The 14122-nt window shown below is 40.2% G+C and overlaps 1 protein-coding gene across 2 annotated transcripts in view; it reads left to right on the top strand.

Moving 5' to 3' along the window:
• GMCL1 (germ cell-less 1, spermatogenesis associated) overlaps nucleotides 1–3962 on the top strand; it is a 51672-nt gene extending 47710 nt beyond the window's left edge. Inside the window, exon 13 of one of the 2 annotated variants that reach the window (XM_009442594.5) lies at nucleotides 1493–3962. In XM_009442594.5, the coding sequence (XP_009440869.1) occupies nucleotides 1493–1588 (96 nt within the window). In that variant the 3' untranslated portion in view covers nucleotides 1589–3962. 2 annotated transcript variants of the gene reach the window in all.
• Nucleotides 3963–14122: the final 10160 nt, after the last annotated feature.

Here is a 14122-nt window from a genome sequence, read left to right as displayed (position 1 = left end):
TTCCTCAGAGCCTTTTAGTTATGGAACAGAATCTTGATTTTTATCATCAGATATACATATCATCAAAACATTTGTCCTCAACAAATTTGGTAAATGTGCCTTCACCCAGATTATTGATATAAATTTTGACTAGGTCAGGATGTCTCAAGCATCTGAAGACCAACCATGCTTTGGCATAATTCCTCTCTGGTGACACTTGTTAGCACAGTCTAGGTGATGGCCTCCCCTGATTTTGTTCACTGATGTCTTTTTATAATACCACTTTCCCTCGTACAGAGAGAGAAATTGTGTGTTTGTGTGTGTGTGTGTGTGTGAGACATTTGTACTCTCTACCTTCTTTATTCAAATTTATCTTCTTGTTCCCTCAACACAGAAGCTGTGTCTAGTGAGTCTGCTTCAGTCACACAGATATTCTAGTTTTAGTTCCTCTTCATGCAGGAATACATGTCTCAGTAAAAAATTAAAACTTTGGATTTAAACAGTGTTTAATAGTATCTTATCCAAAATAAATAAAATAAAGTGTAACTAATGCATACTATTGCAGAGAGCATATCCCAGGCATTTAAAACATAGGAATTCTCATTTTAGTGTTTCTTCTTTTACTCTGAGGATTGATTCTATTTACCAAATGCTTCTAGTAAAGGATATATGAGGTTCCAAACAGAGATCTGTAGCATCAGGGATGTTATATTTGTGTAGTGTCAGCTCCTGTCTCTGGGAGTTCTGAGCATTCTTGTGTGTGTTGATGTAACTGAACCTGAAATTGCTTTTCCATGATAATGTATTTTATGTTTCAGGAGACAAATTACATGTTTGTCATAGGGACAGTGGGAAATGTTAATAGTAGGAACCCTGCTTTTTGATGATGATAATGACTCCCGACCTTCATCTGGGTGATTTGCTGTACCCAATGGCCATCAGTAATTGAAGCCAAGTAGCCGGGCACAGTGGCACCTGCCTGTAGTCCCAGCTACTCAGGAGACTGAGGCGGGAGGATGAGGCAGGAAGATCTCTTGAGCCCAGGAGTTCAAGGCCAGCTTGGGCAATATAGAAAGACCCTATCTCATTTTTAAAAATAATTAATTAATTTTGTAAAAGGAAATAAATTTTTTTAAAAATTGAAGCCCAGTGAGAAGTTTATGTATTTCTAGACATTGTATCTGTTGACAAAATATGTAAGTATTTGATAGAAATTTTTGCAATAATGAAAATAACTACCATTATTGAGTACTTAATAGATAGCTGGCTTTGCGAAACCCCCTGTGTATTATCTCTTGTAATCCTCCTTTAAGTCAGGTACTCTTATGTCCCCATCTTACAGTGAGGAAGCTGCATTTGACAAGGTCACACAGCTAATGGGTGGGAGTTTGGAGAGTGGAGTTGTGGATCTCAGACTCAGGACACTATCTCCTTTGGTTCACTCAGTTCAACAGTTTGGTTTTTTGTTTTTATTTTATCTAATTGTCATTAAATCTACAAATCTGTCTTATAGGAACAAGTGGTGATGAACTTGGACAGCAGGCTTCTGATCTTCCCTTTATATATCTGCTGTAACTTCTTGTATATATCACCAGAAAAAAAGAATTGAAAATAATCGTCACCCAGAAAATCCAGAAAACTGAAGATCTCATCAGTTGGAAACAGTAGCACTTTGAAAACTTTTTAGGCCAGCTTTAATTTAATGGCCCTACTGATATTCACATCGAAGGTGACTAACAATGACAAAGGCCTTACGAACTGTACAGACAATACAGAAGATTATTCTTATCCTCATTGCATTTCTATGCATATGCGTAAGAGCATTTTAAAGCCAAGAAAATATCTGTCAAACCATTTCTGTTAGAACGATGTCAATTCATGCTTTTAATTTAGCATCAATAGAAAATTGCTGTAGGTAAATCTCACATTTATCTGCAACAAAATATAGATTTAATTTTTAGCTTAAACTTTGTTTCTACCTTATGTTAGTGGACCTCAGTTATCCATCTGTAAATTTCTTTTTATTTGGCTAAAATAATCTAAAAGAATAATTTGGTTGGCCATTTAGAAATGCCTTTTTCAGTTGGTGCATTGAAAGCTTTCCTTTAACATTTTCACCTGCTCATTGTGATTCCTCCTTTTAGTCTAATATCTTTCCAGTTCATACTTGTTTTTAATCATTAAATATTTTCTTCCTGGTTTTGGAGACTAAGCTGATAAACTTTTTTTAAAACTTAAGCATTGTCATTGCTATTTTTTTTAATTTGACTTTCCTAGGAGTTTAAGAACAGTGAAAGTTAGCTTCGCACCTTCAAATGATCTTGAATGAGGGAAAAATCAGTTTGATTCCAAGGATATTTCTTGCCTTACATGGTCTTTTCTTTGACAGTCTGTACACCTTTATTATTAGGTTTTGAATTATTTATGTACCAGATATTATAGTTTTAAACATTTTAATATTCTCTGATCTTTAGAATTATTTATGTTCAAATTTTAGTTGGGAACTTTGTTTCCTACTTAAGCTCAGGACTTTTTACCCTCTGAATTGAGTGCCTTTGAGTGACACATGCTAATAGAAATTTCATAGTAAATGTAAATAAGGTCAGAGGATGTAATATGGAGCCTGATGATGAAGCATTAATGTAAAAATGGAACTTATTTTTGTCAAAAATGAGATGTACACTTGTCATGATTTATGTATGTTGACCTTTTGTGTTTATTACTGTTTTGAAAATAGCCATGTTCATTTTCTTTCCAGTTAGAGTAAGTACTTCTGTGGTTAATGTATATTTTTATTATGGTTTTTTAAATGGGAATCATTTTTATGTATCTGTGCAAATAATAAATGCCCATTTGGAAAAAGAGTAAGCTCTTACATAAAATGGACCAAAAAATCCCCCTTAATTGAAACCAAAATTTTTTCTTTCTAGTTAGGTTTTTTTCCCAACTCCTTTTAACTTTTGGAATTTATTAATAATTTTTTTCTTAATGATATGCCCATAGGTTCATAAATTGCTTTTGTTCTTTTAAAATTCATCCATTTGGTTTAACTTAAAGGACCCTTTTAAATGCCTCACCCTTGACCCTCAGAGCTGGAATTTAAATGTTTCTAATACAGTGATTTGGCTGTTATCAAGAGGTTACATTTCAGCTGGGTGTCAGCCAGGTGTGGTGGCTCACACTTGTAAGCCCAGCACTTTGGGAGGCCGAGGCAGGCAGATCATCTGAGGTCAGGAGTTTAAGATCAGCCATGACCAACATGGTGAAACCTCATCTCTATTAAATACACAAAATAAAAATTAGCCAGGCATGGTGGCACACGCCTGTCATCTCAGCTACTCAGGAGGCTGAGGCAGGAGAATCACTTGAACCCAGGAGGCAGAGGTTGCAGTGAGTGGAGATTGCGCCATTGCACTCCAACCTAGGCGGCAGAGTGAGACTCCGTCTCAAAAAAAAAAAAAAAAAAAAAGGCTACTGTACTTATTTTTATATTTGACTATATTAGGTCTTTTTCACGGGAAGCTGTTGTTTTCTTTCCGTCTCATTACTGTATAAGAGTTTCCTTACCCTTTATGTATTGAAAAATATATAAATGCCAAACTTAAATTATTTGGATAATTAAGTTTTTGCAGATCTTGGAAGTAAAGATAATGTTTTGATCATATTAATGAATAAAGTTAACTGTTTCATTTCACTTACATAAGTTAACTGGCCAAATTGGAATTATATGTGGTTTCATCCATTGGTTCTGTCCTGGCCAAGTTGCTTATGTCATCCATAGACAGGATAATTCTTTATTCAATCACAAGTAGGTTAATGTTCTTATTTGAGAAGTTGATAATTGTCAGGTAGTAATTCACACTGGTAGTAAAGATGTGCTTTTGTTTTCTTACCAAATATTTTTATGTGTTTGCAGAGTTCTTTTCAATAGAAATATTTTCAATAAAGTGTTAATAGTGTAAGATAAAGTATTGTATAAACCATGGTTTGTGAAAGCTTTGTGTTTTGTCAGCTTTTGTCTTACAGCCTCTACTACTTTTTTATGCTAGAGCTAGAAAACAATATTTATATTTTAAGAATGATTTGTGTTTGTCTATTAGTAAGGAAGAGGTCTTTAAGAGAATATGTCCTAGAGTTTCACACTAAGTTATTAAGAAGGGATATAAATACCTTTCCTTTAAAAAAAAATGGTTTGGCATGAAAACTTAGCAAGATAGGCAAAACCATGTGGAGAACAGTGGTAGTCACTGTTTTGTTTTGTTATGTTTTGTTTTTAAGGCGGAGTCTCGCTGTGTCGCCAGGCTGGAGTGCAGTGGCGTGATCTCAGCTCACTGCAACCTCCGCCTCCTGGGTTCAAGCAATTCTCCTGCCTCAGCCTCCTGAGTAGCTGGGACCACAGGCACACACCACCACGCCCAGCTTATTTTTGTATTTTTAGTAGAGACGGGGTTTCACCATATTGGCCAGGAAGGTCTCCATCTCTTGACCACCATGTTGGCCAGGAAGGTCTCCATCTCTTGACCTCGTGATCCGCCCGCCTTGGCCTCCCAAAAGTACTGGGATCACAGGCATGAGCCACTGCCCGGCCTGTTTTGTTTTGTTTTGTTTTTTCATGAAGTGTTTCACAGCTAACATTTTATCTAATTTCAGGTCTTTCAATAGGATTACCATCATATGTGAGCAATTTTCAACATCAAATGCAAAAATAGGGTTACTGGAGGCTGGGCACAGTGGCTCACACCTGTAATCCCAGCACTTTGGGAGGCCGAGATGGGCAGATCACCTGTGGTCAGGAGTTCGAGACCAGCCTTACTAACATGGTGAAACCCCGACTCTACTAAAAATACAAAAATTAGCTGGGCGTAGTGGCAGGCACCTGTAATCCCAGCTACTCAGGAGGCTGAAGCAGGAGAATCGCTTGAATCTGGGAGGCAGAGGTTGCAGTGAGCCGAGATCGCACCATTGCACTCCAGCCTGGGTGACAGAGTAAGACTCCATCTCAAAAAATACATTAAAAAAATAGGGTTACTGAAGATCATTGTGGCCACTTAAGTGTAAGTTAATTAAAATTTAAAGAAATTTAAAATGTACTCCCTCAGTCACACTAGCCACACTGTAAGTGCTCAGTAACTCATGTACCTGGTGGCTACCATATTAGACAGTACAGCTATAGAATATTTCTATTGCAGAAAGTTCTGATAGCTGATGTAGAATATTGGACTGGAAATGGTTATACTGTTTAAGATGAACCTGTGTAAAGAATAGAAAATAATAGAGCCAGGGGTACAAATGATAAGCATAGATGACTTGTCAATCTCCTGAAATATGTTCAACCAATATGGACCCAATCATGTTACTGGATTAAAATAATTTTTTAAAAAGGGCATGATACAAACTCTCCTCAACCGGAGAGTTTTAATTCTTCCCAAGGTCTAAGGTACACGGGTACAAAGAGCAAAAATCCTCAAAGGGCATCATCAATCATTATTTACTAGTGGTCAGACTGTATCTAATTATGGAGCAGAATTATTCAACAGCATGCATTCATTTGTAAAGTATAAAAAGCTGGGCATGGTGGCTCATGCCTGTAATCTCAGCACTTTGGGGGGCCAAGGCAGGAGGATCTCTTCAGGCCAGGAGTTCTGAGACCAGGTTGGGCAGCATAGCAAGACCCCATCTCTACAAAAAATATTTTTTAAAAAAATAGCTGAAGCCTGACGCAGTGGCTCATGCCTGTAACCCCAACACTTTGGGAGGCTGAGGAGGGTGGATCACCTGAGGTCAGGAGTTTGAGACCAGCCTGGCCAACATGGTGAAACCCTGTCTCTACTAAAAATACAAAATTAGCCGGGCATGGTGGCACGTGCCTGTCGTCCCAGCTACTCGGGAGGCTGAGGCAGGAGAATCTGTTGAACCCGAGAGGCAGAGTTTGCAGTGAGCCAAGGTCACGCCACTGCACTCCAGCTTGGGCGACAGAGTGAGACTCCATCTCAAAAAAGTAAATACATAAATATAAAAATAATAAAAATTAGCTGGGTGTAGTCCTAGCTATTCAGTAGGCTGAGGCGGAGGACTGCTTGAGCCAAGAGTTCAAGGCTGCAGTGAGCTATGATTGTGCCCGCTATACTCCAGCATGGGCAACAGAGTAAGACCTTGTCTCTTAAACTAGAATACTTTTGTAATGGCTGGTAATTTTATAAGAACTAGGACTGGCAAAGGTTAAAAAAAAATCTAACTTCCTGGCTCAAAATAAAATTTCCTGGGTCAACAAAGACTTTGCTGTCAATCCTGTAGGTTAGATGTGCATTCCCTTTAACTAACATTTAAAATTGACCACTTTGCTCTCCTTAAAAAGGAATCTTCTCTTAAACTTCTCTGACATCACACTATTTCTATTTCTCTGGCCACTCCTTGGTCTCATTTTGTTTTCTTCCTCTGACTGTCTCCAGGCTCTTTTCTCTCCTGAGCCTGCACCAGGTGATTTCATGTACTCTCATGGCTTCAAATGACCATCTGTATTTTGGTAATTCCATTTCTTGTAGTTTCAGCCTAGATCTCTCTTCCAAGTTCCAGATACACATCTAGCTGACATCTCTTGAGTGTTCAAAATAGCATCTCAAGTTAGCGTGTCCAGATCTGCATGCATCTGCTTTCCCCAGAATTTGTCTTGTATGCCTCATGTCAGCAAATCACGCTACTCAATTGTGCAAGCCAGAAACCTAGATGTCATTCTGAATCTTCCAACTCCCTCATGCTCTGCATCCAGAAATCACAAAGTTCTTTTGGTTTTACCAACTGTATCTCAAATGCAGCCAGTTCTCACCTTGCCCACTGCCACCATTCTAGTACAGACCATGATAATTTCCAACCTAGATTCTTGCACCAACCTCCTGTGTTTCCCCTTCTAATTGAGTCTCCACATTACCCATTATCTGCATAAACTCAAATCTCTTATCTATTCTCCTATCCTTAAAATTCTTTGAATGTTCCCTATTTGCCCTCAGGATAACTCTGTACAATAGCTAACAAGTCTATTTCAGCCTTGTCTTCACATCTCTGCACTCTGCCCCCAAGGTGGCTGTCTATACTTTTCTTTAGTTCTGTAAAGAGCCCATCCTGTGCCTCGCTTCTTGCCCTTGCACATGCAGTCTCCTCAGCCTGGACAATCTCTTCCACCTTTCCCCACCACAGATGTCACCCCATTTCACCTGGCTAGTTTCTGCTCATACTTTAGGTCTTGTTTGGACATTATTTTCTCCTGGAAACTTTTCTTCACAACCCTCCCATGGTATGTGCCATCCTAATACTCTGTTTCCCCATTAATGCACTTTCACACTGTTTACTTGTTTGTATCCCCCACTGGACTGCAAGCTACTCATGACTTGTGTCTTTTTTTTTTTTTTTGACTTGTGTCTTTTTCATTGTTTAATCCTCTGATACATGCAGTGTGCCATAAATGTGTGAATAATGACAAACTGTAGTCACATGCCTTTTTATTTTCTGATGTTTTGACATCTGGGTTCTTGCTAAGACTTCTCTTACTAGGACTAATTCCTAGATATTGCAAAAGACTCCCATTGGACCATGCCTTACATATACACCCCAGCCAATCCAAAGCCTGTATCCCCAACTACCTCCTTTAACAAACTCTCATAAGCCAAGCCAATATTCCCATCCCCTAATCACCCCAGGGCCAGCCTCTCACCTGAGAGCCTGCTGAAATTATTCAAACTAGCCAGTCTTAGAAGCTGCTTACCCTGCCTCGCCCATTCCTTCCCATGACAACCACAGTAAAGTCTCACCCATGCTTTCTCCTCATTCCCTTCACCTCCTGGTCAACCCTAGTGCTTCCCTGTGTGGGATGCCATGCCTCCTGCTTCTAGGAAACTGTAATGTTTTACCCAGTTAAAAACATCTTCCTTTGTGACATTCATTTCTGTGTCTCTGTGTCTTACCATATGCTATGGTTTGAGTGTGTCCCTCAAAAGTTCATAAAATGGAAATTGAATTCCCATTTTAACAGTGTTGAGAGGCAGGACGTTGGAGAAGTGATTAGGTCACAAGGGCTCCACACTCATGAATGAATTAATGCCATTACTGCGGGAGGGGGTTTCTGATGAAAATGATGAGTTTGCCCCCTCTGCCTCTTGCTCTCTGTTGCACGTGCTTCCTTACCACACGATGCCTTCCACCATGGGATGACCCTCACCAGATGCTGGAAGCATGCTCTTAGACTTCCCAGTCTTCAGAACCACGAGCCAAATAAACTCTTCTTTGTATATCCAGTCTGTGGTATTCTGATATAGCAGTAGAAACAGACTAAGCCACCATATCTGATTAAAACAGTCCAGATTTTTAAAACACACATTTACTAAGGGCTATGTGCTATTATTCCTCACAATAGTCTAAAGTATTAAACTTTATTATTCCCACTTTAGAGAAGAAAAAACTGAAAGCTTAAAGCCAAGTTGGTAAAGCTGTGGAGCAGTGGAGCTGAAAGTAAACTCAAATCCCAGAGCTGTTTTCCTTTTAAAAAAAAATTGTATATGTTTAAAGTGTACATGATGTTTTGATATACATAGGAAAAGATTAGGACATGCAGACAATATATCCATCATCTACCACTGTTACCTCTTGTTTTGTGTGGTAAAAGCACCTAAAATCTACGTTCTTTGCAAAACTTCAATATGCAAGATTAATAACTGTAGCTTTGTGGCACATTGGATCTCTAGACTTATTGATCCTACATAACTGCAAGTTTGTACCCTTTGACCTACATCTCCCCATTTCCTCCTCCTCTCTGCCCTTGGTAACTACTGTTGTACACTATGTATGTGACTTTTTTGGGATCCCATATATAAATGAGATCATGCAGTATTTTTCTGTGTCTGGCTTTTTTCGCTTAGCATAATGTCCTCCAGTTTAATTCATGTTTTTGCAAATGGAATATTTCCTCTTTTAAGGCCAAATAATATTCCATTTTATATATAGCACAATTGATCCATTTATCCATCAATGGACACTTAGGTTGTTTGCATAGATTGACTCTTGTGAATAATGCTGCAATTGATGTGGGAGCCCAGACACCTCTGTGGTGCTGATTTTATTTCCTTTGGGTACATACCCAACAGAGGGATTCTCTGGGTCATGTTGGTTCAATATGAACCAATTTGAAAATCAATTCGTGTAATTTACCATTTTAACAAACTAAAGAAAAATCACATGATCATATTAATAGATGCAGAAAAAGCATTTGACCAAATATAACACTAAGAGGTTTAGTGAATCTTCGCCTAAACCTTACACATTATACAAAAATCAAAATATCATTTAAATATAAAATGTAAAATTATAAAACCTTTAGAAGATTACGTAGGAGAAAGTCTTTGGACAGTCTTAGTCCATTCAGGCTGCTAGAACAGAATCCCATAGACTGGGTGGCTTTATAAACAACAGAATTGTATTTCTCACAGTTTTGAAGGCTGGGAAGTTCCAGATCAAGGCATCAGCATGTTCTTCATTTGGTGAGGGCCTACTTCCTGGTTCATAGAACAGAATAGTGCCTTCTTGCTGTGTCCTTACATCGTGGAAGGGGAAAGGGAACTCTCTGGGGTCTCTCTTATAAGGGCACTAATCCCATTCATGAGGACCTCCATCCTCATGACCTATTCACCTCCCAAAGGCCCCACCTCCTAACACTATCACACCAGAGGTTAGGTTTCAACATACGAATTTTGGGGGAAACAAACATTCAACCTACAGCAGGATTCTGGGCCTTGGTGACAGTTCTTAGGCATGACACTAAGAGCACAATCTGTAAAAAAGATAATAAGTGGGCTTACTCAAAATTTAAAACTTTCCTCTGTAAGAGATCCTGTTAAGTGGGTGAAAAGATAAACCACAGACTGGAAGAAAATATTTGTAAATCATATATCTGACAAAGGAGTCATATCTAGAGTATATAAAGAACTCTCAAAACTCAACAATTGGCCAGGCATGGTGGCTCACACCTGCAATCCCAGCACTTTGGGAGGCTAAGGTGGGAGGATCGCTTGAGTCCAGGAGTTTGAGACCAACCTTGGCAATGTAGGGAGACTCCATCCCTACAAAAAAAAAAATTTTTTTTTAATTAGCTGGGTGTGGTGGCATGCACCTGTAATCCCAGCTACCTGGGAGGCTGAGGTAAGAAGATCACTTGAGCTCAGAAGGTCGAGGCTGCAGTAAGCTGTGTTCACACCACGTGGGTGACCCCGTATCAAAAAATAAACAAAAAACAAAACAACAACAAAAAACTCAACAGTTAAAACCAATAATCCAAACAGAAAATGGACAAAAGACATGAAGAGACATTTCACCAAAAAGTATATATGGATGGTAAATAAGAATATGGAAATATATTGAGATAGCCATTAGGGAAATACAAGTTAAGACCACGGTGAGATATCACTATCTACCTATTAGAATACCTAAAAAATAGTGACAACACCAAATGCTAGTGAGGATGTGTAGAAACTGGATTTCTCATACATTGCTGGTAGGCACGTAAAATGGCATAACCATTTTGGAAAATAGATTGGCAGTTTCTTTAAAAAAAAAAAAAAACTATACGGGCACTTACCATAAAGCCCAGCAATCACACTCCTGGGCGTTTATCAGTAGAAAAACCTGTATACAAATTGTCATAACAGCTTTATCTGTAATAGCTAAAAGCCAAAACCAGCAAAATGTCCTACAATTGGTGAATGGTTAAACTGTGGTACATTCATACTATGGAATACAACTCCACCACAAAAAGGAACAGATTATTGATACAATAACTTGGATGATCTCAAGGGCATTGTAATGAAAAAAGTCCATTTTAAAAGGTCATGTATCAGCCAGGCACGGTGGCCCATGCCTGTAATCTCAGCACTTTGGGAAGCTGAGGCAGGTGGATCACTGGAGGCCAGGAGTTTGAGACCAGTTTGGCCAACATGGCTAAACCTTGCCTCTAATAAAAATACAAAAATTAGCTGGGTGTGGTGGCACATGCATGCGAACCCAGCTATTGGGGAGGCTGAGGCAGGAGAATCGCTTGAACCTGGGCAACAGAGCAGGACTCTGTCTCAAAAGAAAAAAAAGGTCATGTATCACATGATTCCATGTATATAACATTCTTAAAATGGAAAGCTACAGAGGTAGAAAAAATGTTAGTGGTTGCCGCAGGCCTGGGTGGTGAAGGAGAGGTGGATGAATGTGACTACAAAGAGAGATCTGTTCACCTTTTCAGTCATCACTTCTTTCGCTGTGTTGAGTTGCCACTGTCTTAGGTATGATTTTTCTGGTTGGGAAATTCCTCAGCTTCTGGTCTGCTGATGGCATCTTCCCTAATGTCCCATGCTGGTATGGATTTTGGGAGCAGGAAAGATGAATGTAATTCTTTGTAATTTGTCTTACCTACTCTCCCCAAAAACAACTTTCAGCAAGTTCACCAATGGCCTCTATAAAGCTAAATCCAGTGGACAGTTTTCAGTTCTTATTTTAAAGCAGAAGTCCCCAGCCTTTTTGGCACCAGGGACCGGTTTTGTGGGAGACAATTTTTCCACAGGATGGGGGCAGGGGATGGTTTCGGGATGAAACTGTTGACCTCAGATCATCAGGTATTAGTTAGATTCTCATAAGGAGCATGCAACCTAGATCCCTTGCATGTACAATTCACAGTAGGGTTTGCGCTCCTATGAGAATCTAGTGCCTTGCTGATCTGACAGGAGGCAGAGCTCAGGAAGTAATGCTGGCTCACCAGCTGCTTACCTCCTGCCATGTGGCCCGGTTCCTAACAGGCCACAGACCCATACTGGTCCATGACCTGGGAATTAGGGACCCCTGTTTTAAAGGATTCCCTGCTGCATTTGACATAGCTGATGGTATTAGTTTCCTGAGGCTGATGCAACCAATTACCACAGACCTGATGGCTTCAAACAAGAGAATCTCTTACCATTCTAGAGGCCAGAAGTCCAAAACCAGTTTTACTGGGCCAAACACAAAGTGTAGTAGGGGTGTGCTCCCTTCAGAGTTTCTAGAGAAGAATCTGCCAGCATACCTTGGCTTGTGGCTGCACCATCCAATCTCTGCCTGTGTGGTTACATTGCCTCCTTCTCTCATGTATGTATCAAACATCCCTCTGCCTGTCCCTTATAAGGACATTAGTGATGGCATTTAGGGTCTATCTGGATAATCCAGGATAATCTCCCTATCTCAATATTCTTAATCACATCTGTAAACATTTTCCCACAGAAGGTAATAGTCACAGATTCCAGAGGAAAGAACCAGCTATCTTTGGGTGGCCATTATTCAGCTTGCTACACTGAACATTCTCATTCTTTCTCAAAACTCCACCCCTCTGAATTCTAGCACATTGTTCTGTACTCTTGTTTTGCTACCTGACAATTGCATCTTGGCTTCTTTGGGCCTTTTCTTGTCTGTTTAATCCCACATGGGGGCCATCCTTGGCTCATCTAGCACACTTTTCTCACTGGGACAATTTCATGGACTCCTGTGATTCATCACTCCCCCATCTGTATCTTTTTTTTTTTTTTTTTTTTTTAAGATGGAGTCTCGCTCTGTTGCCCAGGCTGGAATGCCATGGCACAATCTTGGCTCACTGGTGCAAGCTCCGCCTCCTGGGTTCACGCCATTCTCCTGCCTCAGCCCCCCGAGTAGCTGGGACTACAGGCTCCTGCCATCACGCCCGGCTAATTTTTGTATTTTCAGTAGAGACCAGGTTTCACCGTGTTAGTCAGAATGGTCTTGATCTCCTTACCTCATGATCCGCCCACCTCGGCCTCCCAAAGTGCTAGGATTACAGGCATAACCCACCGTGCCCACCCCCCCCCCCATCTCTATCTTTAGCCCAGATTGCTTCCCTAATTATCAGACTCAGTCTGTAGCTGGTCAGATGCCTACCAAAAGTATATCTATCTGGATGTTCCTCAAGTCCCTCACACTTAATAATCTTCTAAAATGAAATTCATGTTCTCCCTCTCATCAAAAGCAGAAGTGTAACTAGGTCCTCACGCTGTGGAGCAAATGTGTACAAAAGGAATTCCCCTGAATGGATATGGCGGGATCTAGGGGCAGGGAAGGGTCCATACTAATCACTGACAGAGGGGCTCTCACATAAAAAAGGGATCTCCCTTTTACTGCCTTCTCCACTGTCTCCCACATGGACTCACCATCGTGTCTCAGTTAAGCAGTAAACTGACAAATTGTGACTTTCTCACTTCAGTAGGCATCACTATGAGATACACTTTTTACTAGGCCCAGTGCAAAATGGAAATTGCAGAACCTCTTGTTCAAAGATTAGTAGGAATTTCAAGAGTAGCAAAAGCTGAGTATTAAGCCCTTCTATGCCCAGGACCCTGTGTGACTACACAGGTCACATGCCTATAAAGCTGGCCCTGCCTGGAAGTCGTTTCTTCTCTCTCTTCCCACTGCCTGGATCTAACTAGCCTCCAAGACCTGCCATGCTATTCCTCAAATGTCTCCTGATTCTGTTCTTCCTCATTCTCTTCTATCATTGCCTTAGTGCAACCCCTCATTCCCTCCACTTGTTCTTTCTGGCTCAGGTCTTTAGATCTGGCATCCAGATGAATCATCTAAAATGCGAATCTGGTCAGGTCACTCCCAGCCTGAAATGCTCCAGTGGCCAGCCATAACTGTAAGGATAAAGTCCCAGGTACTTGGTAAGGTCTGCCATGGTGAACTCAAAGTGATGATAATATCAAACCTCTTTCAGTGCTTGTGTATGTCATAGTGTGACACATCTCTGTGCCTTTGCTATTGCTGCTACTCCTACTCTTTGCTTGGACAATGTATTCTTTTGAGTCTCACAGCTCAACTAATTGTGTGTGAATGTGTGTGTACATAAACATTTTTATAACAGTGCCTGGCATTTAGTTAGCACTGTATGTGTTAGCTATTATTATGATTCCAGGAAACCCTCTTGGACAAATTAGGCTGAATAGCCTTCTTTCATGTCACCTTAGCACACTGTGCATATTTTATCTTACCACATTACAGTGAAGAGGTGTCTTCCTCTGTCTGCCTCCACAGCTAGAGTGCAAGCTCCTTGAGGCAGGGACCATGTCTTACTCATCTTTTCAAT

This window comes from Pan troglodytes, chromosome 12 (genome assembly GCF_028858775.2).
Source record: "Pan troglodytes isolate AG18354 chromosome 12, NHGRI_mPanTro3-v2.0_pri, whole genome shotgun sequence".
NCBI lineage: Eukaryota > Metazoa > Chordata > Mammalia > Primates > Hominidae > Pan > Pan troglodytes.
The sequence above is the reverse complement of the archived record's forward strand: the minus strand, read 5'-3'. Positions and strand labels throughout refer to the sequence as shown.